This window comes from Balearica regulorum, chromosome 30, assembly GCF_011004875.1.
Source record: "Balearica regulorum gibbericeps isolate bBalReg1 chromosome 30, bBalReg1.pri, whole genome shotgun sequence".
Classification (NCBI taxonomy): domain Eukaryota; kingdom Metazoa; phylum Chordata; class Aves; order Gruiformes; family Gruidae; genus Balearica; species Balearica regulorum.
Window position 1 is genome coordinate 607033 of NC_046213.1, and position 25366 is coordinate 632398.

At 71.1% G+C, this 25366-nt stretch overlaps 3 protein-coding genes across 5 annotated transcripts in view; 1 reads left to right on the plus strand and 2 right to left on the minus strand.

The window, feature by feature from the left end:
- Positions 1 to 2: 2 nt before the first annotated feature.
- Positions 3 to 1716, minus strand: MRI1 (methylthioribose-1-phosphate isomerase 1; the record flags this gene model as incomplete). The annotated part of the gene is made up of 4 exons (XM_075737989.1): positions 1440 to 1716; positions 1094 to 1336; positions 180 to 363; positions 3 to 88 (listed from the first exon to the last, which is right to left on the minus strand). Coding segments are annotated over exons 1-4 (645 nt in total), but the record flags the coding sequence as incomplete, so codon positions are not given.
- A 43-nt stretch (positions 1717 to 1759) lies between these two features.
- On the minus strand, positions 1760 to 4467 carry YJU2B (YJU2 splicing factor homolog B). Its single transcript, XM_075738094.1, is given in 13 exon segments — positions 1760 to 2342; positions 2428 to 2485; positions 2487 to 2567; positions 2677 to 2848; positions 2925 to 2971; positions 2973 to 3072; positions 3160 to 3203; positions 3206 to 3222; positions 3331 to 3386; positions 3514 to 3596; positions 3693 to 3747; positions 3871 to 3915; positions 4365 to 4467. Coding segments are annotated over 9 exon segments (954 nt in total). The 5' UTR covers positions 3380 to 3386; positions 3514 to 3596; positions 3693 to 3747; positions 3871 to 3915; positions 4365 to 4467; the 3' UTR covers positions 1760 to 1956.
- Positions 4468 to 9809: 5342 nt separating this feature from the next.
- Positions 9810 to 25366, plus strand: part of CACNA1A (calcium voltage-gated channel subunit alpha1 A) — a 32160-nt gene continuing 16603 nt past the window's right edge. For 2 of the 3 annotated variants that reach the window (XM_075738072.1, XM_075738071.1), the window contains exons 1-23: positions 9810 to 10203; positions 14464 to 14546; positions 14921 to 15060; positions 16876 to 16967; positions 17047 to 17199; positions 17655 to 17842; positions 18391 to 18494; positions 18567 to 18682; positions 18769 to 19038; positions 19623 to 19832; positions 19910 to 20022; positions 20777 to 20889; positions 21272 to 21403; positions 21510 to 21582; positions 21681 to 21798; positions 21891 to 21958; positions 22053 to 22159; positions 22559 to 23416; positions 23604 to 23965; positions 24176 to 24314; positions 24417 to 24546; positions 24972 to 25031; positions 25103 to 25209. In XM_075738072.1, coding sequence (XP_075594187.1) covers positions 9888 to 10203; positions 14464 to 14546; positions 14921 to 15060; positions 16876 to 16967; positions 17047 to 17199; positions 17655 to 17842; positions 18391 to 18494; positions 18567 to 18682; positions 18769 to 19038; positions 19623 to 19832; positions 19910 to 20022; positions 20777 to 20889; positions 21272 to 21403; positions 21510 to 21582; positions 21681 to 21798; positions 21891 to 21958; positions 22053 to 22159; positions 22559 to 23416; positions 23604 to 23965; positions 24176 to 24314; positions 24417 to 24546; positions 24972 to 25031; positions 25103 to 25209 — 4052 coding nt within the window. In that variant the 5' untranslated portion in view covers positions 9810 to 9887. Of the gene's footprint in view, positions 10238 to 14439; positions 14547 to 14920; positions 15061 to 16875; positions 16968 to 17046; positions 17200 to 17654; positions 17843 to 18390; positions 18495 to 18566; positions 18683 to 18768; positions 19039 to 19622; positions 19833 to 19909; positions 20023 to 20776; positions 20890 to 21271; positions 21404 to 21509; positions 21583 to 21680; positions 21799 to 21890; positions 21959 to 22052; positions 22160 to 22558; positions 23417 to 23603; positions 23966 to 24175; positions 24315 to 24416; positions 24547 to 24971; positions 25032 to 25102; positions 25210 to 25366 lie in introns of all 3 variants that reach the window. The other variant, XM_075738073.1, reaches the window with a different exon arrangement.

Consider the following 25366-nt stretch of genomic DNA (forward strand, 5'->3'; position numbering starts at 1 on the left):
GTCAGCCGGCCGCCCTGGTTGTAGGGCCGGGTTTCGGTGCAGAACACCCGCGCCAACCGGCCCTGCCCGTGCAGCGCCCGCACGATGCCTGGGGACAACGGGGACACGTTTTTGGGGGGGGGACACGACACACGCGACACGTCAGGGCCGCCCGGTTCTCCCCCTTCCCCGCCGCCTACCCAGCGCGGTGCCGTAGCCGGCGGTGGCCAGCGTGCCGGTGTTGCAGTGGGTGAGGAGGGTGACGCCGCCCTCGGGGACGCGCTGGAGGATGTGCCGGGCCCCGTGCGCCCCGATGCTGCGGTTGTCCCCCCGGTCCTTCTCCAGCAGCCCCTCGATGTGCTCGATGATGCTGTGGGGGAGAACCTGGGCACCTGACCGGCACCGCGCAACTCCCCACGGCACCCCGGCACCCCCCCACGCCTCTCCCGACACCCCAAATCCCCCCCAGGGACCCCAACTTTCCCCCCTCCCTCTCCCCACACCCTAATTCCCCCGGGGAGCCCAGCACCCCCCATACCTCTGCCTGACACCCCAATTCCCCCCCAGGGGACCCCAGCACCCCCCCCACCTCTCCCATCTCCCCAAAACTCCTGCTGGGTACCCCAGCACCCCCCCACCTTCCCCAGCACCCCAAATCCCCCCTAGGAACCCCCAATACCCCCCCAACCTCTCCCTGACACCCCAAATCCCCCCAGGGGTCCCCAACACCCCCTCCCACCTCTCCCGGCACCCCAACCCCCCCCGCAGGATCCCAATACTCCCCCCACCTCTCCCAACCCCCCAAAATACCCGCAGGTGACCCCAGCACCCCCCCACCTTCCCCAGCACCCCAAATCCGCCCTAGGAACCCCCAATACCCCCCTACCTGTCCCTGACACCCCAAACCCCCCCCATGACCTCAATACCCCCCCACACCTCTCCCAACCCCCCCAGGGGACCCCACCACCCCCCCCAACCCCCCCCCCCAGCACCCCAAACCCCCCCCAGGATCCCAATACCCCCCACACACCTCTCCCACCCCCCTCAGGGGACCCCAATACCCCCCCAACTTCTCCCAACCCCCCCAGGGGAACCCCAGCACCCCCCCCCGTACCTCTCCCGCAGCCCCTGCGCGGGTGACGTCAGGGCTCTGGACCCTCCGGCGCACGAAGTCACGCAGGCGTTGGGCCTCGCGGCCCAGGTTGACCGCGGTCGGCCTCGCCGTCACCACGAACCGCAGCCGCTCGCCCACGAAGGTCTCCAGCTCCGCCGCGTCCCCCGTCGGCCCCGCGCCGGCCGCCAGCTCCACCGCCAGGCTCAGGCACCCCACCAGGGCGATGGCCGGGGCTCCCCGTACCTGCCGGATCCGTAACCGGCCCCACGGTGGGGGACACGGTTTGGTGACACCGTGCGGGGCCATGGGGGGGGGGGTGTGTCCGTATGTCCCCCCCCCCGCTCACCTCCATGGCGCGGATGGCCTCCCAGGCGCGTTCCACGCTGGCCACGGGCTCATAGCGGAGCTGCTCCGGCAGCAGGAGCTGGTTGAGGATGGCGAGGGACCCGCGGCGGTACCGGATGGCCTCCAGGCTCATGGCCGCGCCGGAAGACGTGCCGGTGTTTCCTGCCCCCCCCCCCCCCCGCCCAGACACTGGTTGGGGAGAACTGGGAGGAACTGGGGGGAATTGGGGGCTGGGGGCAAGAGAGGGACCCCCCGAGCTCAGGGGACAGAGTGGGGGGACCCCCCCCCCGGTGCCACCGCGCTGGAGTCACCGTGCCGGGGGGGTCCCGTGATGGGGGGGGGGGTAACGCACGCTGTGGTGAAGGAGCGGAGGGACACGACCGTGCCGGGGCTGCCAACGCCTTTTAATGCCGGGGGGGGTGTTATAAATTACGGGGGGGGACACAGACACACACGGGGGGGGCTCAGGGACCCCCAGGACCAGCCGGGGGGGGGGGGGTCGGGCCCCGACAGGCGGCTCAGGCGCTCTCCGCCTCGGAGCTCGAGTCCGAATAATCGGCGACCAGGGAAGCGGCGAGGGGGGCCGGGGGGTCTGCGTGGGGGGCCGTCCCGGGGTCACCCCCCCCCTGCGGCTCGCTGGGGGCTGCGGGGGGGCTGTGGGGGGCGGTCTCGCCCTGCTCCGGCCCCCCCGGCTCCGCCGGTCCCTCGGGTCCCTCTCCGGAGCGGCGCCGGACGATGCCCAGGCCGGTGGGGGTGGCGGGGGTGCCCCCCCGGCCCCACAGCGCTCGCCCCCCCAGGCCCAGCTTCCGAAGCGCCTCGCCGGCTCTGCCGCCGCCAACGGCCGGGGGGAACCAGGAGCGGCTGGAGATCTCTGTCCGCTTCATCCTCTGCTTCTCCTCGTAGGCTGGGGGGGGACAGGGACCGGCTGGGGGTCACAGACGCCCCCTCGTTTCCTCGTTTCCCCCCCCCCAGGCCCCCCCCCCACGCACAGTCGGGGCTGTGGTACTTGAGCAACGCGGCCAGCCGCCGGTCCTCCTCCGCCTCCCGCAACCAGAGGGATGCTCAGCCCGGCCTTTGCCTGCAGCGCCGCCGCCTCCTCCTCTTCCTCCCGCAAAGTCTTCTTCTCCTCCTTGGCGGAAGGGGACGAGGGGTCCGGTCAGCCCCCCACCACGTCGTTTCCCCCCCCCCCTCCCCGGGTGCGGGCAGGGTGTTGCGGGGCTCCCCGGAATCTCTCTCACCCTGAAACGCCTCCGGAGGCGGCTGTTGAGGGCAAAATCGTCCTTCCAGGCGTTTTGGGCCTCCTGCAGACTGGCCAGCGTGGGACGGCTCGCTGCAGCGTCGCCCCGGTCGGCCACGCCGTGCTCCAGCCGGAACATGGCGTCCGTCTCCAGCTTCTCCTTCTCCTCCCAGCTCTGGGACAGGGGACAGCGAGGGGACTCGCCGGACGCCCCTCTCCAAACCGGGAATCGCGGCGGGGGAGCGGAACTCACCGGTGGGCAGGACCTGCTCGTTATCCCGCATGTCCCAGCGTTCCCTCTTTGCGCCGAGCCCCGCTGACGATGACGTAGTCGCAGCCCGCCGGGTCCGTCTGCATCTCGATGTAGTTGACGCAGAGGTGACATTTCCTCCGAAACCTGCGGACGGGGACGGGGTCGGGGGTGGGGGTCCCTGCGCCCCCGGGGCTGCGCACGCCGGGCGAGAACGCGGCCCGCCGCACCCACCTATAGATCGGCGTCGTGTAGTAGGTGCCGACTTTCTTCTTCTCTCCGCGTTGTAGCGGACGCCTGCGAGGGGGGGAAAACGGCGGATCAGGCCCCCCACCCCCCCCACCCCGCCGCGTCGGGGACACGCGGAAGCCCCGGGAAGGGACGTGGGGTGGGGGAGGATCTCACCCATCCCGATGTGGTTCTTGCAGCCGTCGCACCAGATGTTATACGGCATCTCGAACCTGGGGGGAGGAAGGGGGGGGACACGCACACGCGCATGGCGCCGTCACCCGCGACCCGCGGGGGGCCGAGCCCCTGGGCTGGGGGAGGGACGTCCCGGGGTGTCCCCGTCCCCGCGTCGCCCCTCACCTGATGACGAGGATGCCCTGGGCCAGCTTGCGGGCCCTCTCCCGCAGCGGGTGGCTGTGGTGGTCCTTGTTGAGGGAGCCATGCTGCCGGGGGGGGAGCAGAGGGGGGGTCAGCCGGCCCGGCGCCCCCCAGCCCCCCAGCCCCGAGCCGGGTGTCCCCGTCCCCCACCGAGCCCTCACCTTGGCCGGGTCGAAGTCGGGGGGGTAGTACTTGTTGGTTGCCTTTGCGCTCGCCCTGCGGGGGGAAATGGGGTGCTGGAGCCGACGGGGACCCCAGCGTGGCCGCGGTGACCTCAGCACGGCCGCGGTGACCTCAGCACGGCCCGCGGTGACGCCGTCAGCGTCCGGCCCCACTCACCATGGCCGAGGGGCTCCTGTGCCGCGGGACCGGGACAGGCGGGACCTGGGGGGGGACGAAGAGCCGCCGTCACCGGGGGGGGCTGGAGGGAGCCGGGACAGGCCCCCCCCCCGTTACCAGTGACCGGTCCGTACCGGGACAGGCCCCCCCCCAGTTACCGGTGACCGGTCCGTACCGGGACAGGCCCCCCCCGTTACCGGTGACCGGTCCGTACCGGGACAGGCCCCCCCGTTACCGGTTGACCGGTCCCGTACCGGGACAGGCCCCCCCCCAGTTACCGGTGACCGGTCCGTACCGGGACAGGCCCCCCCCGTTACCGGTGACCGGTCCGTACCGGGACAGGCCCCCCCGTTACCGGTGACCGGTCCGTACCGGGACAGGCCCCCCCCCCCCGTTACCGGTGACCGGTCCGTACCGGGACAGGCCCCCCCCCCCTCTACGCAGCCACACGTCACCGGTCGGTGCCGGGACCCGGCCCCCCCTTCCCCACCGACCTCTTCCTGCTCCGCTGCTCGAGCCCCGCCTCTTCCGCTACGTCACTCGGCGGCGAGTAGACGTCACCGCCGCCGACAGGGAGGGGCGGAGCCGACAGGGGAGACCACGCCCCTCCCGCAACCCCCGCGCCTGCGCAGTGCGCGCCACGTGCGCTCCCGCCCGCTTCCGGCGCCGCAGCGCGGTCACCTGCGGCTGCCCATGGCAACGGGGCCCATGGCAACGGGGCCCATGGCAACGGGACCCGCGGCCCGCCCGTGGCAACGGGGCTCCCTAAAAACAGTACCCCCGGCTGCCATGGTACCGGGGCCCATGGCAAACCAGCCCCACGGATGCCCGCGGTAACCAGAGCTCCCCCCAACCCCCCGGTGCCGCCCCCCCCCCCCCCCGGCAGCGGCAGCGCCGTCCCCGCGGGCTCCTCCCCCCCCCCCCCGCTGTCCTCGGGCGAACCCGCAGCCAAGGGAAGCGCCCCATCCCCCCCCGACACACGCGTGTGCCCCCCCATCCCCCCCCCGACACACGCGTGTGCCCCCCCATCCCCCCCCCCCCCTGCCCCTTCCCCCCCCGGCACCCGGACACCGGGGTCCCCCCCCCAGCCCCCCCCCCCCGGGAGGGTCGGTCCCCCCCCGCTCACACTCCACCATTCCCAGCCCCCCCCCCCCGGTTTAATTAAAGCCGTTAATTATTTCAAGCCCCTTTAACAGACCCCGGGGTTCCCCCCCAGCAGCGAGCTCGTGGGTGGCTCCTGGGGTCCTTAAAAAAGGGGGTGCAGGGGGGAGAGGGGCACGTGGGGACGGAGGAGGCCGGGACGGAGGGGTCCCCATCACTGGGCGGGGGTCCCCAGGGGGACAGAGGGGTCCCCATCCCCACGGTGGGGGTCTCTGGTGGGACAGAGGGGTCCCCATCACTGGGCGGGGGTCCCCAGGGGGACGGAGGGGTCCCCATCCCCACGGTGGGGGTCTCTGGTGGGACAGAGGGGTCCCCATCACTGGGCGGGGGTCCCCAGGGGGACCGAGGGGTCCCCGTCCCCACGGTGGGGGTCTCTGGTGGGACAGAGGGGTCCCCATCACTGGGCGGGGGTCCCCAGGGGGACCGAGGGGTCCCCGTCCCCACGGTGGGGGTCTCTGGTGGGACAGAGGGGTCCCCGTCACTGGGCGGGGGTCCCCAGGGGGACGGAGGGGTCCCCATCCCCACGGTGGGGGGTCTCTGGTGGGACGGAGGGGGTCCCTGTCACCGGGTGGGGGTCCCCAGGGGGACCGAGGGGTCCCCATCCCCACGGTGGGGGTCTCTGGTGGGACGGAGGGGTCCCTGTCACCGGGTGGGGGTCCCCAGGGGGACCGAGGGGTCCCTGTCCCCGCCGCCGTGCCGGGCGCACACCCGCTTTCCCACCGTCACCGCGACCCAGCGGGCGCCAGCGCGGCCCCGGCGGCCTCTGATCACGGCGGCATCGAGCTCCCGGCCGCAGCGGGCGGCAGCTGCCTCATCACAGGGAAACGCTAACGAGCACCGGGAGCTGCTGCGCCGCCGCGTCCCCGCACCCGGGGCAGCCGGACAGACGGAGCTGGGGGGTCCCGTGCCCCGGTGGGACCATCGCGGTGTCCCCGTCCCTCGTGTCCCAGAAATTAATTTTCTCGCGGGGCCGGGCAGGATCCGTGCGGGAAAGGGGGGGGGGGGGGGGCGGCTGCTGACCCAGGACCCCCCGAAAGCGCCAGGAATGCGCCGAGCTTTGCAAATCTCTGGGGAGCAGGGATGCGTCCCCGCGATGCCCCTGGGCTGCCCGGCACGACCCCGGCTCGCCGCAGGGATGGAGTGCGAGCGCGGTGGGAGCCCCAGGCCCGGTTTCGCCAGCCCCCCGGGGGGGGACGACACACGCGCGGCCACAGGATCCGGCCACCGAGGACAAAACCCCGGTGCTGGGGCGGGGGGAAATGAGCCAGGGCTGCAGAGCCTGGAGGTGCCGGACTCGGAGGCGGTGCAGGATGCGGGCCGCAGAGGGGTGACCGGGCTGGCACGACCGGGGGCATCCCGGCTCTGCTGCGCGGCCGCATCCAGCCTCCCCCCAGCCCCCTGGGCCGGCTTCTCCCTCCTCCGGCCCCTTCCCCCCCCCCCGGCCTTGGAGAAAACCCCCTCTGGCCACGGGGCCGGATCCAGCGCGGGGCCGAGGGGCTGCGGTGCCCGGCAGTGCCCACCACCGGCTGCCGGCACCGTGGGACGCCCATCTGTGCCGGCGGCATGGGGGCACGCGGCCAGGGCCTGCGGCCGCATCCTGCCCCATGGAGCCGGGGTTGGCTGCGGGGGTCTGGGACCCACCGGGGTGACGGGAACCGGTGGGGGGGTGGGTGTCCCCACGGCCGGGCACACGCGTGGCGTTGGCACCCGCTCCGGTGCTGGCCCCTGGCTCCGGCATCCGGCCAGGGAAAAGCGGGAAAGTGCTGAGCCCGGAGTCTGGCAGCGCTGCCCGCGTTAACCCCCCGCGCTCTGCCCTGCCGGCACGCGCCTGCCTGCGGTGCGCACACGTGCCGGGCCGGTGCGGGCGTCGGGCCTTGCACACGCATCCTGGGGCGTGCACACGCGTGCGAGGCCGTGCGCAGACGGTGAGGGTCCCCCCGGCTCCCCCTCACCGGGTGTGTCGGGGTCCCCAGCCCTCAGAGGTGACGCTCGGGGTCCCTCCTGGGGGGGACCGTCCCCGCGGCGTCGCGTCCCGGCCATGGGGCTGGGGAAGGGCCATGGTGGCGGCGCTGTGGCCGTGGGGCCGGCAGCGCTCCCAGCTCGACGTCGGATGTGGGGGCTGAGACCGTCCACGCTCGGTGCATCCTCCAGTGCCAGGACAGGATGGGACCCCCGGGCCACCCCCCGGCCCTGCCAACACCCCCCCGGGCCTGGCTCCGGCTCCTCGCTGCTGCATCTGCGGTTCGGCCGGAGCCGGCGCTGCCGCCAAGGGCTGCTGCAACCCCGCACCGCCGGCACAGCCCGGCACAGCCCGGCACAGCCGGGGGGCGCAGGGGGTGTCCCCCGGTCGCCGGTGGTGGGGGGCACAGGTGGGCACGGGGACAGCGTCCCCATCGCAGCCGGGCGCCGTCACCGCTCCCTGCACACCCTCCGGCGTCATCTGCGGGTGGGGGGCGCGGGGTGACGCTTTTGGGGGGAAAAGGGGCTGAAACGGCAAAGCCGTGCCGTGGCGGTCGGGGGGCTGCGGTGGGGGGGGTCTGTCCTGCCTCGCCCCGGCCCCGAGCATCCCCCAGACTTGGGGCGCAGCAGGGTGGGGGTCTGCGGCGCCGCTCCCCCTCGCCGGCGGTGCTGAGCCGGGCGCGTGGCAGGGCCGCGGCGCCGGGACAAAAGCTGCGCCCGGACAAAGGGCCCTGACGTCAGGCGCGGGGCTGGGGGCACCGGGCAACCTACTTCCCGCCGCGCCGGGGGAGCGACTGCGGCTCGGGGGGTGCGGGGGGACCCCAAGCTGCCGCGCTGACCCCCCCCACTTCCCCCGCGTCCTCCCCCCTTCCCCGGGGACCCCCCAGCCCCGGCAGGGTCTGGCCGCGGCGTCCCCCTGTGCGCCCCGGGGTGGGCTTGGGGGCGACCGCGGGGCGTCCCTGTGGGAAACTGAGGCAGGCGCCGGCGGGCAGGTCCCGTGTCCTCAGCCGGCCGCGTAATTAAAACCCCAGATAACGAACTAACGGCGGGGCCCAGAGACGCGGGGACAGGAAGGTCCCTGGGGCTGTGGGGGCACCGGGGCCCCGTCACCGCCCTCGCCGGCGGCCACCCGTCCTCGTGCACGCGGCCGCGCGTGTCAGCCCGGGGTTGCGTGAGGGTCCTGCACGCGGTCGCGCCCGTGGTCACGCGTGTCGGCCACGGGGCCGTGCTCGTGCAGGCGTGTACGGACTTGCACGCGGTCGGGCACGGGGTTTTGCGCGAGATTGTGCACGCGCTGGTGCAGGTTGGCCCCACGGGTGTGCACAGCCTCGTGCACCCGTCGGCCCGTGGGTGTGCTCCTGTCCCCGCAGCCTTGCATGTGGTTGTGCATGCCCTCACACGCTGTCCTGTGGTGTGCGTTGGTCCCGCAATCGTGCACGCCCGTGCACACTGTCCTGCCCGCGGTCCCTCACACCCTCACACGTGGCTGTGCACACCCTCACGTGTCGTGCGTTGGTCCCGTGGTCGTGCACACCCGTGCCCATGGCTGCGCACACCCGTGCATGCCATCCCGCTTGCGCACGCCTGTGCACGCCATCCTGCCCGTGGTCCCGTACGCTCTTGCACAAGATCGTGCACGCCCTCACATGTGGCCGTGCTCACCCGTGCAAACTCTTGCCCTGTGCTCCTGCAGACCCTTGCCTGTAGCTTTGCACACCCGTGCACGCCGCCCTGCCTGTAGCTTTGCACACCCGTGCACGCCGCCTTGCCCATGGCTTTGCACGCCCGTGCACGCCGCCTTGCCCGTGGCTTTGCACGCCCGTGCACGCCGTCCCGCCAGCAGCGGGTGAACCGGTGCCGGGTGCCCGGTGGGTGCCGGACACGCGCTCCCGGGGTGCTGCCCCACCCCCACCCCCCCGTGCCCCGACCCCGGGGGTGCCCCCCCTCCCCCCCCTGCTCCCCCCCCCCCCCCGCTCGTTTTCAGCCCTAACCCGGGCGGCGGCGGAGGAGGAGGAGGAGGAGGAGGAGGAGGCGGGGGGAGGAAGAGCCCCGCGGGCAGGCGGGGGGGGGAGGAGGAGGAGGAGGAGGAGGAGGAGCAGGAGCAGCGCGGAGGCTCTGCCGCAGCCCGGGCCGATGGGCCCCGCCGCCCCGCTGCTGCCGGGGGGCTGACGGCGACCCCCGCCCGGCCCCCCCCGTGCCCGAGGGGGGACACACAGAGAGCGCCGCCGCCTCCGCCGCGGGTTTTTTTTTTTTTTTTTAAATTTTTTTTTAACTCATTTTTATTTGGGGTGATTTTGGATTTTTGGGGGTTTTTTTTGGTTTTTTGTTTTTTTTTTTTTTGAGGGGGGGGGATTTTTGGCCCCTCCCGCCGATGCTCCGGGCTGCCCCGCGGTGCTGCTCGGCGGCGGCTGCCGGGGGCGGCGGGACGCGCTGACCGGGCGCGGTTTTTTCCGCGCCCCCCCCCCCGCCCCCCCCCCCACCCCCCCCCTCCCCGAGGCCGCTCGGAATTGGCGCAGCCGGGGCCGCCGCGCTGGGGGAGCTGCCGCCGCCCCCCCCCCCCCCCCCCCCGCTGCTGCATCGGGGCACCTCGGCACCCCCCAGCCCCCCCCCCTCCCGCCCCGGGCACCGGGAGCCGCAGCGGCGGGACCCCCACCCCCACCCCCCCTCCCCCCCCCCCGCCGGGGGTGCCGCACCATCCCCCCGCACCCCCCCACCCCCCTGTCCCCGCTGCCGGCTCGCGGGGGGGGGGGGGCAGCACCCACCGGCCCCCACCGCGGGGGCGCAGAGGAAGGATGCCCGGGCCGGTGCCCACCGCTCCCCCCGCCGCCTGAGCGTCCCCCCCCCGCCCGGTCGGGACGGATCCCGGCCCGTGCCCCCCCCCGCCGCGGTGGCTGCCCATGGGATGTGATGAGCTTCTCGCCGACGCCGGCCTCAGCAGCGTAAGCCCCGGCTCTCTGCAGGATGGCTCGCTTCGGAGACGAGGTGCCGGCCCGTTACGGGGCAGGAGGCGGCGGGACCGGAGGCCCCGGGACGACGGTGGGGGGCCGGGGTGCTGGGGGCCCGCGGCAGGGCGGCCCCCCCGGGGCGCAGAGGATGTACAAGCAGTCGATGGCCCAGCGCGCCCGCACCATGGCTCTCTACAACCCCATCCCCGTCCGGCAGAACTGCCTGACGGTCAACCGCTCCCTCTTCCTCTTCAGCGAGGACAACGTGGTGAGGAAATACGCCAAAAAGATCACCGAATGGCCATATCCTTTGGGGGGGGCCCCGCGGCATGCCGCCCGCTCCCCGGCCCCCGGCTCCCTGGCCCACGTCCCCATCCCCCTGCCCTGCATTGGGTCCCCATCCCCCTGCCCTGCACCCGGCTCCCCGGCCCACGTCCCTGTCCCCATCCCTCTGCCCTGCGCCAGCTGCCTGTCCCCGTGCTGGGGTCCCCTGACCTGCATTGGGGTCCCCATCCCCTGACCTGCATTGGGGTCCCCGTCCCCGTGTCCTGCATTGGGGTCCCCGTCCCCGTGTCCTGCGCCAGCTGCCTGTCCCCATGCTGGGGTCCCCATCCCCCTGACCTGCATTGGGGTCCCCATCCCCTGACCTGCATTGGGGTCCCTGTCCCCGTGCTGGGGTCCCCGTGTCCTGCATTGGGGTCCCCGTCCCCGTGTCCTGCATTGGGGTCCCTGTCCCCATGTCCTGCATTGGGGTCCCCATCCCCTGACCTGCATTGGGGTCCCTGTCCCCGTGCTGGGGTCCCCGTGTCCTGCATTGGGGTCCCCGTCCCCGTGTCCTGCATTGGGGTCCCCATCCCCGTGTCCTGCGCCAGCTGCCTGTCCCCATGCTGGGGTCTCCATCCCCCTGACCTGCATTGGGGTCCCCATCCCCTGACCTGCATTGGGGTCCCTGTCCCCATGCTGGGGTCCCCATCCCCTGACCCACATTGTGGTCCCCATGTCCTGCACCATGTCCCTGTCCCCATGCTGGGGTCCCCATCCCCAGATTGGGGTCCCCATCCCCTGACCCACATTGAGGTCCCTGTCCCCATGTCCTGCATTGGGGTCCCCATCCCCCCGACCCGCATTGGGGTCCCTGTCCCCATGTCCTGCATTGGGGTCCCCGTTCCCCCGACCCGCATTGGGGTCCCCGTCCCCATGTCCTGCATTGGGGTCCCCGTCTCCATGCTGGGGTCCCCATTCCCTGACCTGCATTGGGGTCCCCATCTTCATGTCCTGCACCATGTCCCCATCCCCATGCTGGGGTCCCCATCCCCCTGACCTGCATTGGGGTCCCCGTCCCCATGTCCTGCCCCAGCTCCCCATCCCCGTGCCGTGTCCCCATTCCCCTGCCCTGCACCAGGTCCCCGTCCCACGTCCCCATCCCCCTGACCCGCATTGGGGTCCCCATCCCACGTCCCCATCCCCCTGACCCACATTGGGGTCCCCATCCCGTGTCCTGCATCAGCTCCCCACATCCTCATCCTCCACCAGTTCCCCATATTGGGGTCCCCATCCCCATGCTGGGGTCCCATCCCCTGCCCTGCACCACGTCCCCGTCCCCATGCCGTGTCCCTGTCCCCAGCTCCTGCCCTGCCTGGCGGCTTTGGGGGGTCCAGCTCATGCTGGGGGGGCTGGGGAGTAGGGGGCCCCATTGCACCAGTGTCTCCTGGTGCCCTAATTGGGGGGGGGGGGAGCTGACCTGGCACCCCTCGGTGCTGGGCTCAGCCCCCCCCAGGCCCCCCGGTGCCAGCAGAGCCTGTCCCCATCCCCCCAGGGTGCCCCCAGACTCAGGGTGTCCCCCCCCTCCCCAGGGCCAGCCCACTGGGGTGTTTGGGGGTGCGGGGCCATTTTTGGGGATCCCTGTGGGGCTGCGGCTCCTGCCCCGCTGCCCTTGGGTGCCTCCTGCGCCCCAAAACCCTCAGCCAGGAGCAGCACCCAAAAAGGGCCATTGTCACCCAAAAAGGGCCACTGTCACCGCTCCTCCTGGCCATGAGGGCCCCGCGTGGGCTGGGGGGGGCACCGCGCGGTTTCGGGGCGCTGCCGAGGGAGTAGTGGGTTCGCTGCCGGGTCTGGCCCTGCCGTGTGGCTCCCCCGAGCCTTTTGGGGATCCCCCTGGAACCGGGGAGCGTTTAGGCAGCGGGTGCTGCCGGTGCCCCACTGGGCATGTGTGCCGCAGCCGCGGTGCTGTGGCGATGGGCGGCGGGGGGATGCGTCCGGCGCAGCGCCGAAATGTCGGCCCCGGTGCGGGGACGGTGCTGCCGGCGTGGGGAGCAAATCCTGGCGGTGCTGATGGAGGGGGGGGGGGCGGGTGGGTTTGCCGCGTGGAAGCAAATCTGCCGGTGCGTGGCCGTGCCGTGCCGCAGCAGGATGGGCACCGCCGGCAGCACCGTCCTGGTTGTAGCATCCTTGGGGCAGGACCTGGTGGCCGGCACACCGAGACCCGCCATGCCGGGTCCTGCCGTTGGCACCGAGCGGGTGTCCCCGCTTGTCGCGTGCAAACCGGGTCACCGTGCCGTACGGTGGGGAAGGGGCTTCGTGGCGGCGGGGAGGGGCGAGTGCGGAGGAGCCGCGGGCGAGGGCCGCTGTGCTGTTGCAGCGGGTCGGCGGCCGACGCTGACATCCTGCCGGGCGGCCAGGGCTGCCGGCAAGGCGGGAGCGGAGCCGGGGGGGTGCCAGGGCTCTGGGGGCGAGGGCAGCCCCGCCGGCGGGCACGGAGGGGGCCGGGGAAGGTGATGCATCGCGCCGCCCACCCCGAACCCCTGTGGGCTCCATCCCGCGGGCACGCGGTGCCTCCCCCGCTGTCACGACGGCCCGGGCGTGAGGAGGCGGCGGGCTCCGTTTGGCCGGGGCGGGGGGATGGTCCCACGGCACCCCGAAGCCCGTCCTGCCGGGCACCTGCACTCCGGCTCCCCGCGGCAGGCAGCGGCACGGCCCCGCTCGTGGCCGGCGTGGCACGGGGGGCTGACTCCCGCAGGGGCTGACTCCCGCAGGGGTCCCCCGGTGAGGCCGTGCCCCAGCTTGGGGGCCAGAGCTGGTCCTTGGCACACATCCTCACAACCGGAGAGCCGTGCCATGCCGGAGAGCCGTGCCATGCCAGGTAGCTGTGCCAGATAGCTGTGCTGCATCGCCGTACTGTGCTGGATGGCCGTGCCCCAGAGCTGTGCTGCCCCGGATAACTGTGCCATGCCAGATAGCCGTGCCGGATAAGCTGTGCCGTGCCGGATAAGCTGTGCCGGATAGCCGTGCTGTGCTGGACAGCCGTGTTGTGCCAGATAGCTGCGCTGGGTAGCTGTGCTGTGTCCAAAAGCTGTGCCAGATAACTGTACTGTGCCGGATAGCCGTGCTGGATAGCCGTGCCGTGCTGGATGGCTGAGTGGAATAGCCACGCCAGGCAGCTGAGCGGTGCCGGGTAGCCCTGTCATGCCAGATAACCGTGCCAGGCCAGATAGCCATGCCAAATGTCCGTGCCACGTAGCTGTGCTGGGCCAGATAGCCGTACACGATAACCGTGCCGGGCCAGATGGCTGGGCCACGACGGATGGCCATGATGGACGGTCGTGCCAGGCCACGTCGCCACGCCAAATCGCCGAGGCAGATGGCTGTGCTGCGCTGGGTCGCCGCGCCGTGCCAGGTAGTCACGCCAGATGGCTGTGCCGTGCCGGATAGCTGTGCCACATCAGGCACCGGGGCCAGCGGCTGTTCCCCACACCTCGGCCGCGCCGCAGAGGGATGGCGAGCAGGATCTGGTCCCGTTTACGTCCGTCCTTGCCATCGGCGCGACCTCGGCCGAGCCCTCGGCCCCAGCCATGGGGTGGTTCTGCCGGGGCACCTGGGGGCTGCGGCACCGGGGGGGCTGTGCGGGGCTGGTGGCACGAACCGCTGTGAACTGGGGGGGGGGGTGTCGCACTCCGTGGCCGCGTAACGCAGGACTTGCCGCGGGGCTGCAGGATGAGGGGCGGCCATGGGGCAGGGCATGGGTGTGCCGCTGTCACCGCACCCTGGCACCGCTGGCCGGGACGGGGGGATGCGCTCACCGAACGCAGACCCCAAAGCGCGCGCGTCTCCCGGCGGCGGCACCGCACGAGGATGGAGTCCCTGCTCGGGCGCTGGCGGTGCTGGGCGGGTGCCATGTAGGTCTCCCCCAGGTCCCGCTGTTGCCGAGGCACTTTGATCGCTGCCGGCTCCCGCCGGGCAAGAGGCTTCGTGCCGAGGAGCCGAGGCCGCCGGGTCGCGCCTTTGATGGGAAAATTAATGAGCCGCAGAGCACGTGGGCGCCGGTGGCAGCTGGGTCCCGCGTCCCTGCTGCCAACCGCCACCAGTGCAGGGGGGTCCCGAACCCCCCTTTCCCTTTGGGCACCCCGCCGGCCCCTCTCCTGCCTCGGTTTCCCCAACCGGCCTGGTTTGGGGGGGACCCCAGCCCCCGCGGGCTCGGCCCAGCTGGGTTTTTCCTTGACTCGCCGCACTCCTTTTGAATACATGATTTTAGCCACCATCATCGCGAACTGCATCGTCCTGGCGCTGGAGCAGCACCTGCCCGACGAGGACAAGACCCCCATGTCGGAGCGGCTGGTGAGCGCGGGGCTGACGGGGGGGGCTCCGGCCAGGGTCCCCGAGCACCCCAGCATGGGCGGCAGGACCGGGGCCGGCTGCCAGCCTGCACCGCACACAGCCGGCACCCGGCACCCGGCGGCCACGGCTCCTGGTCCCCCCGGACCTGCCGGTGTCCCAGTTTCCTCCTTGCCGGGAATCTGGGCCATGCCGGGAGCGGTGGCCGCCTCCGCCCCGTGGCACCTGGGGAGGGGGTGTGTGTGTGGGGGGACACACACGACACGGGGCCAGCGGCCGCCCTGGATGCCCCCTCTGGGCTGGGAGGGCGCAGGGGAGGGAGGGGGGGTCCCCCCACATCCCCCAGCCGGCAGCCTCACGCCTGTCCCGGTCCCCAGGACGACACGGAGCCGTACTTCATCGGCATCTTTTGCTTCGAGGCGGGGATCAAGATCATCGCGCTGGGCTTCGCCTTCCACAAAGGCTCCTACCTGCGCAACGGCTGGAACGTGATGGACTTCGTGGTCGTCCTCACCGGGTGAGGTCCCCGTCCCGCCCTCCCCGGGGACGCGGGGTGACGCTACCCCCCGGCTCTGCGCGTGCGCACGCGTGTCAGCCCTGCACCCTTCCCCGCGTGCAGCAGACCCACGCGTGTGCGTGCAGGCGTGCAAGCTGCAGGACCCCGCCTGCGTCGTGGGGCGCGCGCATGCAGAGGATGCGCGCACGCGTACGCATGTACACGCGTGTACACGTGTGTGCAGTGCTCCTGTGCTCAGGGCTGCACCCGCCAGTGGTCCCGGGTGTCACCGGTGCCTGGCGGGCTGGGGCCGGGCGAGACGTTAATTATTGCCTGCGGCGCTCGTCCCGCTTCCCCGGCGGCAGCAAGTGCCTCTTAGCGCTGTCACAATATTTCCCCGCGCCGCCACTCACCGGCCCGGCACCCGCACCCGCCGCCGGCACTTCGGCAGCAGCCCCGGCTCCCCGGCCCCGGAGCCCCTGGGTTGGCCCCCGGCCACGGCCACCCTGGCCCCAACCCCTCCGACTGCTGGGAGAGCCAGTGGGGAAACTGAGGCAGAGACCAGCGGGGCTGTTGTAGGTCGGAGACCAGGCTGTGCCCTGCGTCCCCTCAAGCACTCGGCCGCATCGGGGTGGGGGGGGTGCACTCGGGCTGCTTCCTCCCGCTCTGCACCCCCTGCTCCCCCCCCCTTGCTCCCCTCCTGCACCCCTCGCTCCCTGCCTGCTCCACCCTGCACCCTGCTCTCCCCCCGCACCCCCTCCTTGGTCCCCCCTGCACCCCCTGCACCATGCACCCCCCCAGCTCCCCCCCTGCATCCCACTTCCCCCCCCCCCTCCTTGCACCCTACCCCCCCCCCCCATGGCCCCAGCCCTGGCCCCGGCCCTGCCCGTGTGAATGAGCCGCGGCGTCGCCGGGGATGAATGAACTGGGGGGACCCACGGCCGGATGGATGGGGGTGAATGGGGGTGGTGGGGGGTAACAGGGATGAATGGGGGTGAGTGGGGATGAATGGGGATGGTGGGGATCAATGGGGGTGAATGGGGATCAATGGGGGTGAATGGGGGGTAACAGGGATCAATGGGGTGAATGGGGATCGATGGGGGTGAATGGGGATGATGGGGATGAACGGGGGGGGGGGGGGGGGGGCCGTCCGGTTGCCGTGGTGACGGGCAGCTGGAGGGGACCCTCCGCGGTGTCGGAGGCGGCTGTGGGGCCGGCAGTGGGTCCCCAGGGCTCATCCAGGTCCCCCTGCCACCACCCGGGTCCTTGGGGACCCCACAGGCTGGTGCCGGCCAGGGGCTGCGACCCCCCTGAGCCGGGCCCGCCTCTGGCATCAGCACCGGCAGCGCCACCGCGCTCGGCCCGGAAAGGCTAAATATAGCCCAGCGCTCCCGCCCGCGCTGCCGGCACCGGCTCCCGGCCCTGACGGCACGGCCGTGGGCACGTGGCCATGCGGCGGGGATGTGGGGGCCGTGATGGCCGTGATGGCACGGCCGTGGGTACGTGGCCGTGCGACGGGGACGTGGGGGCTCACGGTGGCCGTGACGGTGTAGCCGTGGGGCACGTGGTGGATGCGTGGCTCTGCGGGGACGTGGGGGCTTTTGGTGGCCGTGACGGCACAGCCCATGGGGGGGGATGTGGCCAGGCTGGCACATGGTGGTCCACGTGGGGCACGTCCGTGGTGGGACGCAGTGGCCCGTGGGGACGTACGGCCGTGCTGGGACATCGTGGCTCGTGGTGACACGGCTGGTGGGGGTCCCCGGCTGGGTCGGGGTGCCGGCTGTGGTGCTGGGGTCCCTGCCCGCTGACACCCCCCCACCCCCATCTCGCCCGCAGCATCCTGGCCACGGTGGGCTCCCAGTTCGACCTGCGGACGCTGCGGGCCGTGCGCGTGCTCCGGCCCCTCAAGCTGGTCTCGGGGATCCCAAGTGAGTGCCGGGGGGATGCGGGGGGGGTGGGGTGTCTGGGTGGGGGGGGCCCGTGGCCACTCAGCCCCGTCTGGCGCAGGTTTACAAGTCGTCCTGAAGTCCATCATGAAGGCGATGATCCCGCTGCTGCAGATCGGCCTCCTCCTGTTTTTCGCGATCCTCATTTTTGCAATCATAGGATTAGAGTTTTATATGGGCAAATTTCACACCACCTGCTTCGACCTGGTGACGGGTACGTGTGTGTCCCCCCCCGAAACCTCCCCCAACACCCCCCTCTGCCCCCCCTCCCCTCTAACCCCCCCCGCCTCAGTTTCCCCCTGGGGAGGGCTCAGAGCCCTCTGTGGGGACGCCGTGGGGCTGGACTGGGGCTGGGGGGTGTCTCCTTCCCCCCCTCACCCCCCCCAGCTCCCTGGGCCCATGTCCCACGCCCGATATGGAACGGCCTAATTACTTCTCTCCCCTGATGAAGATGCCGTTAATTGGCGGGAGCTATTTCTGCACGGCGGCCGTGTCAGCACCGCGGTGGGGGTGGGCTGAAGGAGCCTGCGGGGGGGGGGGGAGGTACATGGACGGGGGGGTCCGGCAGCCCCGTGGGGTCACCCTGGACCCCCAACTCTCCCAGGTGGACCCAGCCCTGGGGTGGGGGGGGGGGGCAGGGGTGACCCCCCGGGTCCGTGTCCCCCCCAGATGAGATCAAGGTGGAAGTCCCCTGCGGGACGGACGAGCCGGCCCGGATCTGCCCCAACGGCACCAAGTGCAAGAAGTACTGGGAGGGGCCCAACTACGGCATCACCCAGTTCGACAACATCCTCTTCGCCGTCCTGACCGTCTTCCAGTGCATCACCATGGAAGGGTGGACAGACCTCCTCTACTATGTGAGCCCCGGCGCCACGGGGATGGGCACCGCCACGGGGATGGGCACCGCCACGGGGGGGGCCGTGTCCCCCCGCCCCCCCGGGTCCCCTCTTTCCCATTGCAGCCGCCTGTTGTCCCCCCTGCAAAAGGGCTCGTCCCCAAGGTGGGGGGGTCCCTGTTTGCTGTTCCCGTGCTCTGACCCCCACATGGATGAAGAGAAATGGGGTACAGCCCTCCCACACACCCCAAAAGCAGAGGGAGGGGTCGCTGCGGAGCAGGAGGGTACCCCAAAACAAGGATGCTGGGATCCCCCCTCCGCTCTGCATCCCTCCTGGCTCCCCAGGCCCCCCCAGCCCCACGTGTCCTCCCATGGCCCCCCCTGCTGTATCCCCCACGTCCCAGCGTGGGGTGGGGAGCACGGCCGGGGGGGTTGGGGTGCCACCAGGGTGCCATCCCTTGGCCTGTATCCAGAAACAGGGCCATGCCCCCCCCTGCCCCAGCTTGTAGGACCCCCCCGGATCTTGGGACCCCCCCTCCCCACCGCTGACCCCTCCTTCCCTCCCTGCAGAGCAACGACGCCTCAGGGAACACTTGGAACTGGCTGTACTTCATCCCCCTCATCATCATCGGCTCCTTTTTTATGCTGAACCTAGTGCTGGGGGTGCTGTCCGGGTAAGCAGTGGCGGGGGGCTCGGCGGGAAGGGGGGGGGTGCCCACCCCCCCGTGCTGACACCGGCTCCGTAGGGAGTTTGCCAAAGAGCGGGAGCGGGTGGAGAATCGCCGGGCGTTCCTGAAGCTGCGGCGGCAGCAGCAGATCGAGCGGGAGCTCAACGGCTACATGGAGTGGATCTCCAAGGCGGGTGAGGGCCAGGACCCTCCCCCCCCCCGGGACCCCCACCTGTGGGTGTCCCCCCCCACCCTGCTGAGCCCCTCGCTTTTCTCTCAGAAGAAGTGATCCTGGCAGAGGACGAGACCGAGGGAGAGCCCCGGCACCCCTTCGATGGTAAGTGCCCTGCCCCGGCGTGTCCCGGCAGGGGGGCAGCCACCCTGGGGGGGGGGGGGGGAGTGTCCCGGCGGGGACCCCCGGGTGACGCTCGCCTCCCTGTGCCCCTCGCCCCTGCGGGAGCTCTCCGGAGGGCCACCATCAAGAAGAGCAAGACGGACCTGCTGAGCCCTGAGGATGCCGAGGAGCAGCTGGCCGACATCTCCTCTGTGGGTGGGTGGGGGCGCGGGTGCCCCCGGCCAGGGGCGGTGATGGGGGGGTGGGTTGGGGGGTGATGGGTGGAGGGGTGATGATGGGGGTGGTGGGTGACAGGGCAGGGAGGTGCTGCGTGATGGGGTGATGGGTTGGGGGGTGATGGGTGGGGGGGTGATGGGTGATGGGTGGGGGGGTGATGGGGTGATGGGTTGGGGGGTGATGGGTGGGGGGGTGATGGGGTGATGGGTTGGGGGGTGATGGGGTGATGGGTTGGGGGGTGGTGGGTGATGGGGTGATGGGTGGGGGAGTGGTGGGTGGTGGGTGGGAGGGTGATGGGGTGATGGGTTGGGGGGTGGTGGGTGATGGGGTGATGGGTGGGGGGGGTGATGGGGTGATGGGGTGATGGGTTGGGGGGTGGTGGGTGATGGGGTGGTGGGTTGGGGGGTGGTGGGTGATGGGGGATGGTTTGGGGGGTGGTGGGTGATGGGGTGATGGGTTGGGGGGTGGTGGGTGATGGGCGGAGGAGCAGTGCGGGGGTGATGGGTGCCGGGGTGGTGGGTGATGTGGTGACGGGTGGGGGCTCCCCCCCCGGCACCCCGCAGGCTCCCCCTTCGCCCGCGCCAGCCTCAAAAGTGCCAAGCTGGAGAACGCCACCTTCTTCCACAAGCGGGAGCGGAGGATGCGCTTCCACATCCGCCGCATGGTGAAAACTCAGGCCTTCTACTGGACCGTGCTCAGTCTGGTAGCGCTCAACACCCTGTGTGTTGCTATCGTTCACTACGACCAGCCAGATTGGCTTTCCGACTTCCTCTGTGAGTGCCCCCCCCGCCGCCGGCCCCTCCGCCCGGCCCCCCCCGCTCCCCCTCACTCTCTTTTTCCACCCCCCCAGACTATGCAGAATTCATTTTCTTGGGACTCTTTATGTCCGAAATGTTTATAAAAATGTACGGGCTGGGGACGCGGCCTTACTTTCACTCGTCCTTCAATTGCTTCGACTGTGCCGTGAGTCTGGTCCTGGCCCGGGCGCTGCCGACGGGAATGGGATGGGGATGGGATGGGGATTGGGATGGGATGGGGATGGGGATGGGATGGGGATGGGATGGGATGGGGATGGGGATGGGATGGGGATGGGATGGGATGGGGATGGGGATGGGGATGGGGATGGGATGGGGATGGGGATTGGGATGGGATGGGGATGGGGATGGGATGGGGATGGGATGGGATGGGGATGGGGATGGGATGGGGATGGGATGGGATGGGGATGGGGATGGGGATGGGGATGGGATGGGGATGGGGATGGGATGGGATGGGGATGGGGATGGGATGGGGATGGGATGGGGATGGGGATGGGGATGGGATGGGGATGGGGATTGGGATGGGATGGGGATTGGGATGGGATGGGGATGGGGATGGGATGGGGATGGGATGGGGATGGGGATGAGGATGGGATGGGGATTGGGATGGGGATGGGATGGGGATGGGGATGGGATGGGGATGGGATGGGATGGGGATGGGGATGGGATGGGGATGGGGATGAGGATGGGATGGGGATGGGGATGGGATGGGGATGGGGATGAGGATGGGATGGGCATGGGGATGGGGATGGGATGGGGATGGGATGGGGGTGGGATGAGGATGAGGATGGGATGGGGATGAGTACAAGACGAGGATGGGGAAGAGGTTGGGATAGGGATGGGGACAGGGTTGGGGACAGGGAGAGAGATGGGATGGGGACAGGACAGGGACACCCCCCCAGGTTATCATCGGAAGCATCTTTGAGGTGATCTGGGCTGTTGTGAAGCCGGGAACATCCTTCGGGATCAGCGTGCTACGAGCTCTCAGGTTACTGCGCATTTTCAAAGTCACAAAGTAAGTGTTGACGGGTCGGGCACCACCGCTCCGTCCATCCGTCCGTCCGTCCCTCCGTGCCACCGTCCGTCGGTCTGTCTGTGTCCGTGGGTTTGTGAGCGCAGGGGCAGCACGAGTGAGCGTGCGGATGCGCGGAGCCATCGTTGGGTGCCGAGCTCTCGTCCCGTGTCCCCTCGCTGTCCCCGTGTCCCCTCATCACCCCTATATCCCCGTGTCCCCTCACCATCCCTGTGTCCCCTCATCACCCCCGTGTCCCCTCGTCACCCCCATATCCCCGTGTCCCCTCATCACCCCCATGTCCCTGTGTCCCCTTGTCACCCCCGTGTCCCCTCGCCGTCCCCGTGTCCCCGGTCCCCCCCGCAGCCTGGCTCTGCCCTGGCAGGTACTGGGCTTCCCTGAGGAACCTGGTGGTCTCCCTCCTGAACTCCATGAAGTCCATCATCAGCCTCCTCTTCCTCCTCTTCCTCTTCATCGTTGTCTTTGCCCTTTTGGGGATGCAGCTCTTCGGGGGACAGTGAGTAACCGGCCGGGGGACGGGGTCCCCTGGGACCACCCTGGCCCCCTGGTGTGGGGGTGTCTCTGTGCTCCTGGGTCCCACCGCTGATCCTCCCCCCCCCCAGGTTCAATTTTGATGACGGGACCCCTCCCACCAACTTTGACACTTTCCCAGCAGCAATAATGACGGTGTTTCAGGTAAGGACCCCCCACACCCCCCCATGGGGCTCCCGAGGAATTGGGGTGCCAGGGTGGGGGGGTCCCCACTGCCCCCGTGACTCCTTCTCACCCGCCAGATCCTGACGGGCGAAGACTGGAACGCGGTGATGTACGACGGGATCAAATCTCAGGGCGGCGTCAAGGGGGGGATGGTTTTCTCCGTCTACTTCATCGTCCTCACCCTCTTCGGCAACTGTATCCTCGGGGTGCTGGGGGGGCTCGGGAGGGTCCGGGCTGGTGCGGGGGGGGATACGCTGGGACCTGCTTTGCCTTGACGGGGCGCCCAGACACCCTCCTCAACGTCTTCTTGGCCATCGCGGTGGACAACCTCGCCAACGCGCAGGAGCTCACCAAGGTAAGGACCGGTGACGGGGACACGGGGGTCTGTCCGCCCCCGCCCATCACCCGTGGCCTCGGGGCTGGGCTGGACACGGTGCGGGGCTTTGCAGGATGAGCAGGAGGAGGAAGAAGCCGCCAACCAAAAGCTGGCGCTGCAGAAGGCGAAGGAGGTGGCCGAAGTGAGCCCGCTCTCCGCAGCCAACATGTCTGTCACCATGTAAGTGCATCCTGTGCCCAGCTCCGTCCCCAGCTCCGTCCCCAGCTCTGTCCTCAGCTCCATCCCCATCCCCATCCCCAGCTCCATCCAGGCTCCATCCCCATCCCCAGATCCGTCCCCATCCCCAGCTCCATCCTGGCTCCATCCAGGCTCCATCCTCATCCCCAGCTCTGTCCCCAGTTCCATCCCCAGCTCCGTCCTGGCTCCATCCCCATCCCCAGCTCCATCCTGGCTCCGTCCCCACCTCCATCCTTTCCTCCGTCCCCAGCTCCATCCCCACTTCCATCCTCTGCCTCATTGCCAGCTCCATCCCCGGATCCATCCCTGGATCCATCCTCGGCTCCATCCCCAGGTCCATCCTCAGCTCCATCCTTGATTCCATCCTCAGCTCCATCCTGGCTCCATCCCGGCTCCATCCCGGCTCCATCCCATCTCCATCCCATCTCCACCCCATCTCCATGCTGTCTCCGTTCCCGGCACGCCTCCGGCTCCCCCAATGCGCGCTGCGGCTCCCCGCTGCAGGAAGGAGCAGCAGAAGAACCAGAAGACCTCGAAGTCGGTGTGGGAGCAGCGGACGAGCGAGCTGCGGAAGCAGAACCTGCTGGCCAGCCGGGAGGCCCTCTACAGCGAGCTGGACCCCGAGGAGCGCTGGAAGGTGCCCTACGCCCGTCACCTGCGCCCCGACATGAAGACCCACCTGGACCGGCCGCTGGTGGTGGACCCCCAGGAGAACCGCAACAACAACACCAACAAGACACGCCCCGGCGAGCCGCCGACGGAGCACCGCTTCGGCCAGCCCCGCGCCGACGAGCTCCGCCGGCAGCCGCGCTACCCCGACCCCGGCGGCCCCCGCCCCGGGGACCCCCCCGGCCCCGACGGCCGACGACCCCGCAGCAGCAGCCGCGAGCCCGAGCGGGAGCCCAGCCAGGAGCGTGGTTACGCCGACGCCGAGCGCCTCAAAGCCCTCGAGCGCCGGCACCGGCCGGGCGGTAGCCGGGATGGCCGCAGTGGTTCGCCCCAGCCCGAGCGTGAGCACCGGCGGCACCGGCCGCACCGACGGGTGGCCGAGGAGGGCGAAGAGGGCGGCAGGCCCGAACGGCGACCGCGGCACCGGGAGGGTGGTCGCCCGGCACGGGGCGAGGGGGACGGGGAGCACGGGGACGGGGAGCGGCGCCGGCGGCATCGGCACGCCGCGCCGGCCACCTATGACGGCGAGGGCAAGCGGGACGACAAGGAGAGGCGGCACCGACGGCGGAGGTGAGCGCGGTGGGCAGGACCCCCTCTGGGGCTGGTGGGACCCCCAGGACTGGGGAGGGGGCTCCCCTGGCTCCCGGGGGGGGGACCCGAATCCCCGCTGGCATTCGCGGCTCAGCACCCGCCCTGGGAGCTGTGCCGGGGGTGCTGGGGGGTCCCGTCTGAGCCGCCTCCCCCTCGCCCCCCCCAGGGAGAACCAGGCCCCCGGGGTGCCGGTGGGCCCCACGCTCTCCACCACCCGCCCCATCCAGCAGGACGTGGGGCGCCGGGAGCCCCCCGTGGCGGAGGACATCGACAACATGAAGAACAACAAGCTGGCCACCGCCGAGCCCCCCGCACCCCCTCCCATGGGCAACCACACCTCCTGCCCCCCCAGCGGGGCTCCCCTCCGCCGACCCCCCGCCACCCCTAACCCCCCCCCCGAAAACAACCTGGTGGTCACCAACCCCGGCACCCACAACAACCCGGCCAAGGTGGGGGGGAAGCCGGAGCACACGGCTGTGGACATCCCGCCCCCCCTCCCACCGCCCGCCACCAATGCCCTGGTCCAAGGTAGGGGGGACCCCTGGGGTTTGGAGGGTCTAGGGGGGTTTGGGGGGTCTGGGAGGGGGGTTTGGGGGGGTCTGGAGAGGTCTGGGGAGCTTCAGGGGGGTTTGGAGGGTCAAGAGGGGTCTGGAGGGGTCTGGGGGGCCTCAGGGGGGTCTGGGGGGGTCCAGGGGGGTTTGAGGGGTGCAGGGGGCCGTGATGCCACTGCTCCTGCAGTGAACAGGAACGCCAACCCCGAGCCGCTGCCCCGCAAGGAGGAGGAGGAGAAGAAGGAGGAAGGTGACGGGCAGGAGGAGAACGGCCCCAAGCCCATGGTGCCCTACAGCTCCATGTTCATCCTCTCCACCACCAACCCGTGAGCACCGGGGGGGGCAAAGGGGGGGTCTGGGGGTGTCCCTCGCCCCCCCCCCCCACACCCCCCCTCATCCCGTTCCGCCCCCCCCCCCCCCCCCCCCAGGTTTCGCCGGCTGTGCCATTACATCGTCAACCTGCGGTACTTCGAGATGTGCATCCTCATGGTCATTGCCATGAGCAGCATCGCCCTGGCCGCCGAGGACCCCGTGCAGCCCAACGCCCCCCGCAACAACGTGAGCACCCCCCGTCCCGTTCCCACCCCCCCACAGCTGGGCAAACAGGGGGACACCCCCCCCCGGCACTGTCGGGGGGTGGTGGGGCACTTTGGGGGGGTGGGTACCCCCAAAGCATCACCTGGGGTTGTGCCAAAATGGGGGTGTCGTGTCCCCCCCTTGTCCTGCCTCTGACACCCTGCCCACGGCCTCAGGGTGCGGGGGGGGGCCCACAGCCATGGGGGGGGGGGTCCTGGGGTGTCACAGGGGTCCCAGGGTGCTGGGGGGGGGCCCAGGGTGCTGGGGGGGTCCCAGGGTGCCAGGAGGATTCCTGGGGTGCTGGGGGGGGGGTCCTGCAGCCCCGGGGTGCCGGCTGACCCCAGGGTACCGGGGAGGGGCCCAGGCGTCTCCCTCACCCCACCACCTCCCCTCACCCCCCTCCCCAGGTCTTGCGCTACTTCGACTACGTCTTCACGGGCGTCTTCACCTTCGAGATGGTGATCAAGGTGAGCGGGGGGGGGGTTCCGCTGGGCGGGGGGGCCCCCCGACCCCCCCTCACCCCCCCTTCCCCCTGCAGATGGTGGATTTGGGGCTGGTGCTTCACCAAGGTGCCTATTTCCGGGACCTGTGGAACATCCTGGACTTCATCGTGGTCAGCGGGGCGCTGGTGGCCTTCGCCTTCACGTGAGTGTCCCCCCCCTCGGGGACACGGGTGGGGGCGGGCACGCCTGGGTTTCACCTCTCCCAGTGCCTCCCAGTGCTTCCCAGTGCCTCCCAGCGGGGTCCGTCCCAGCCCCGCCGGGGTCCGTCCCGCCGCCCGCAGCGTCCGCTCCCCGGCTGT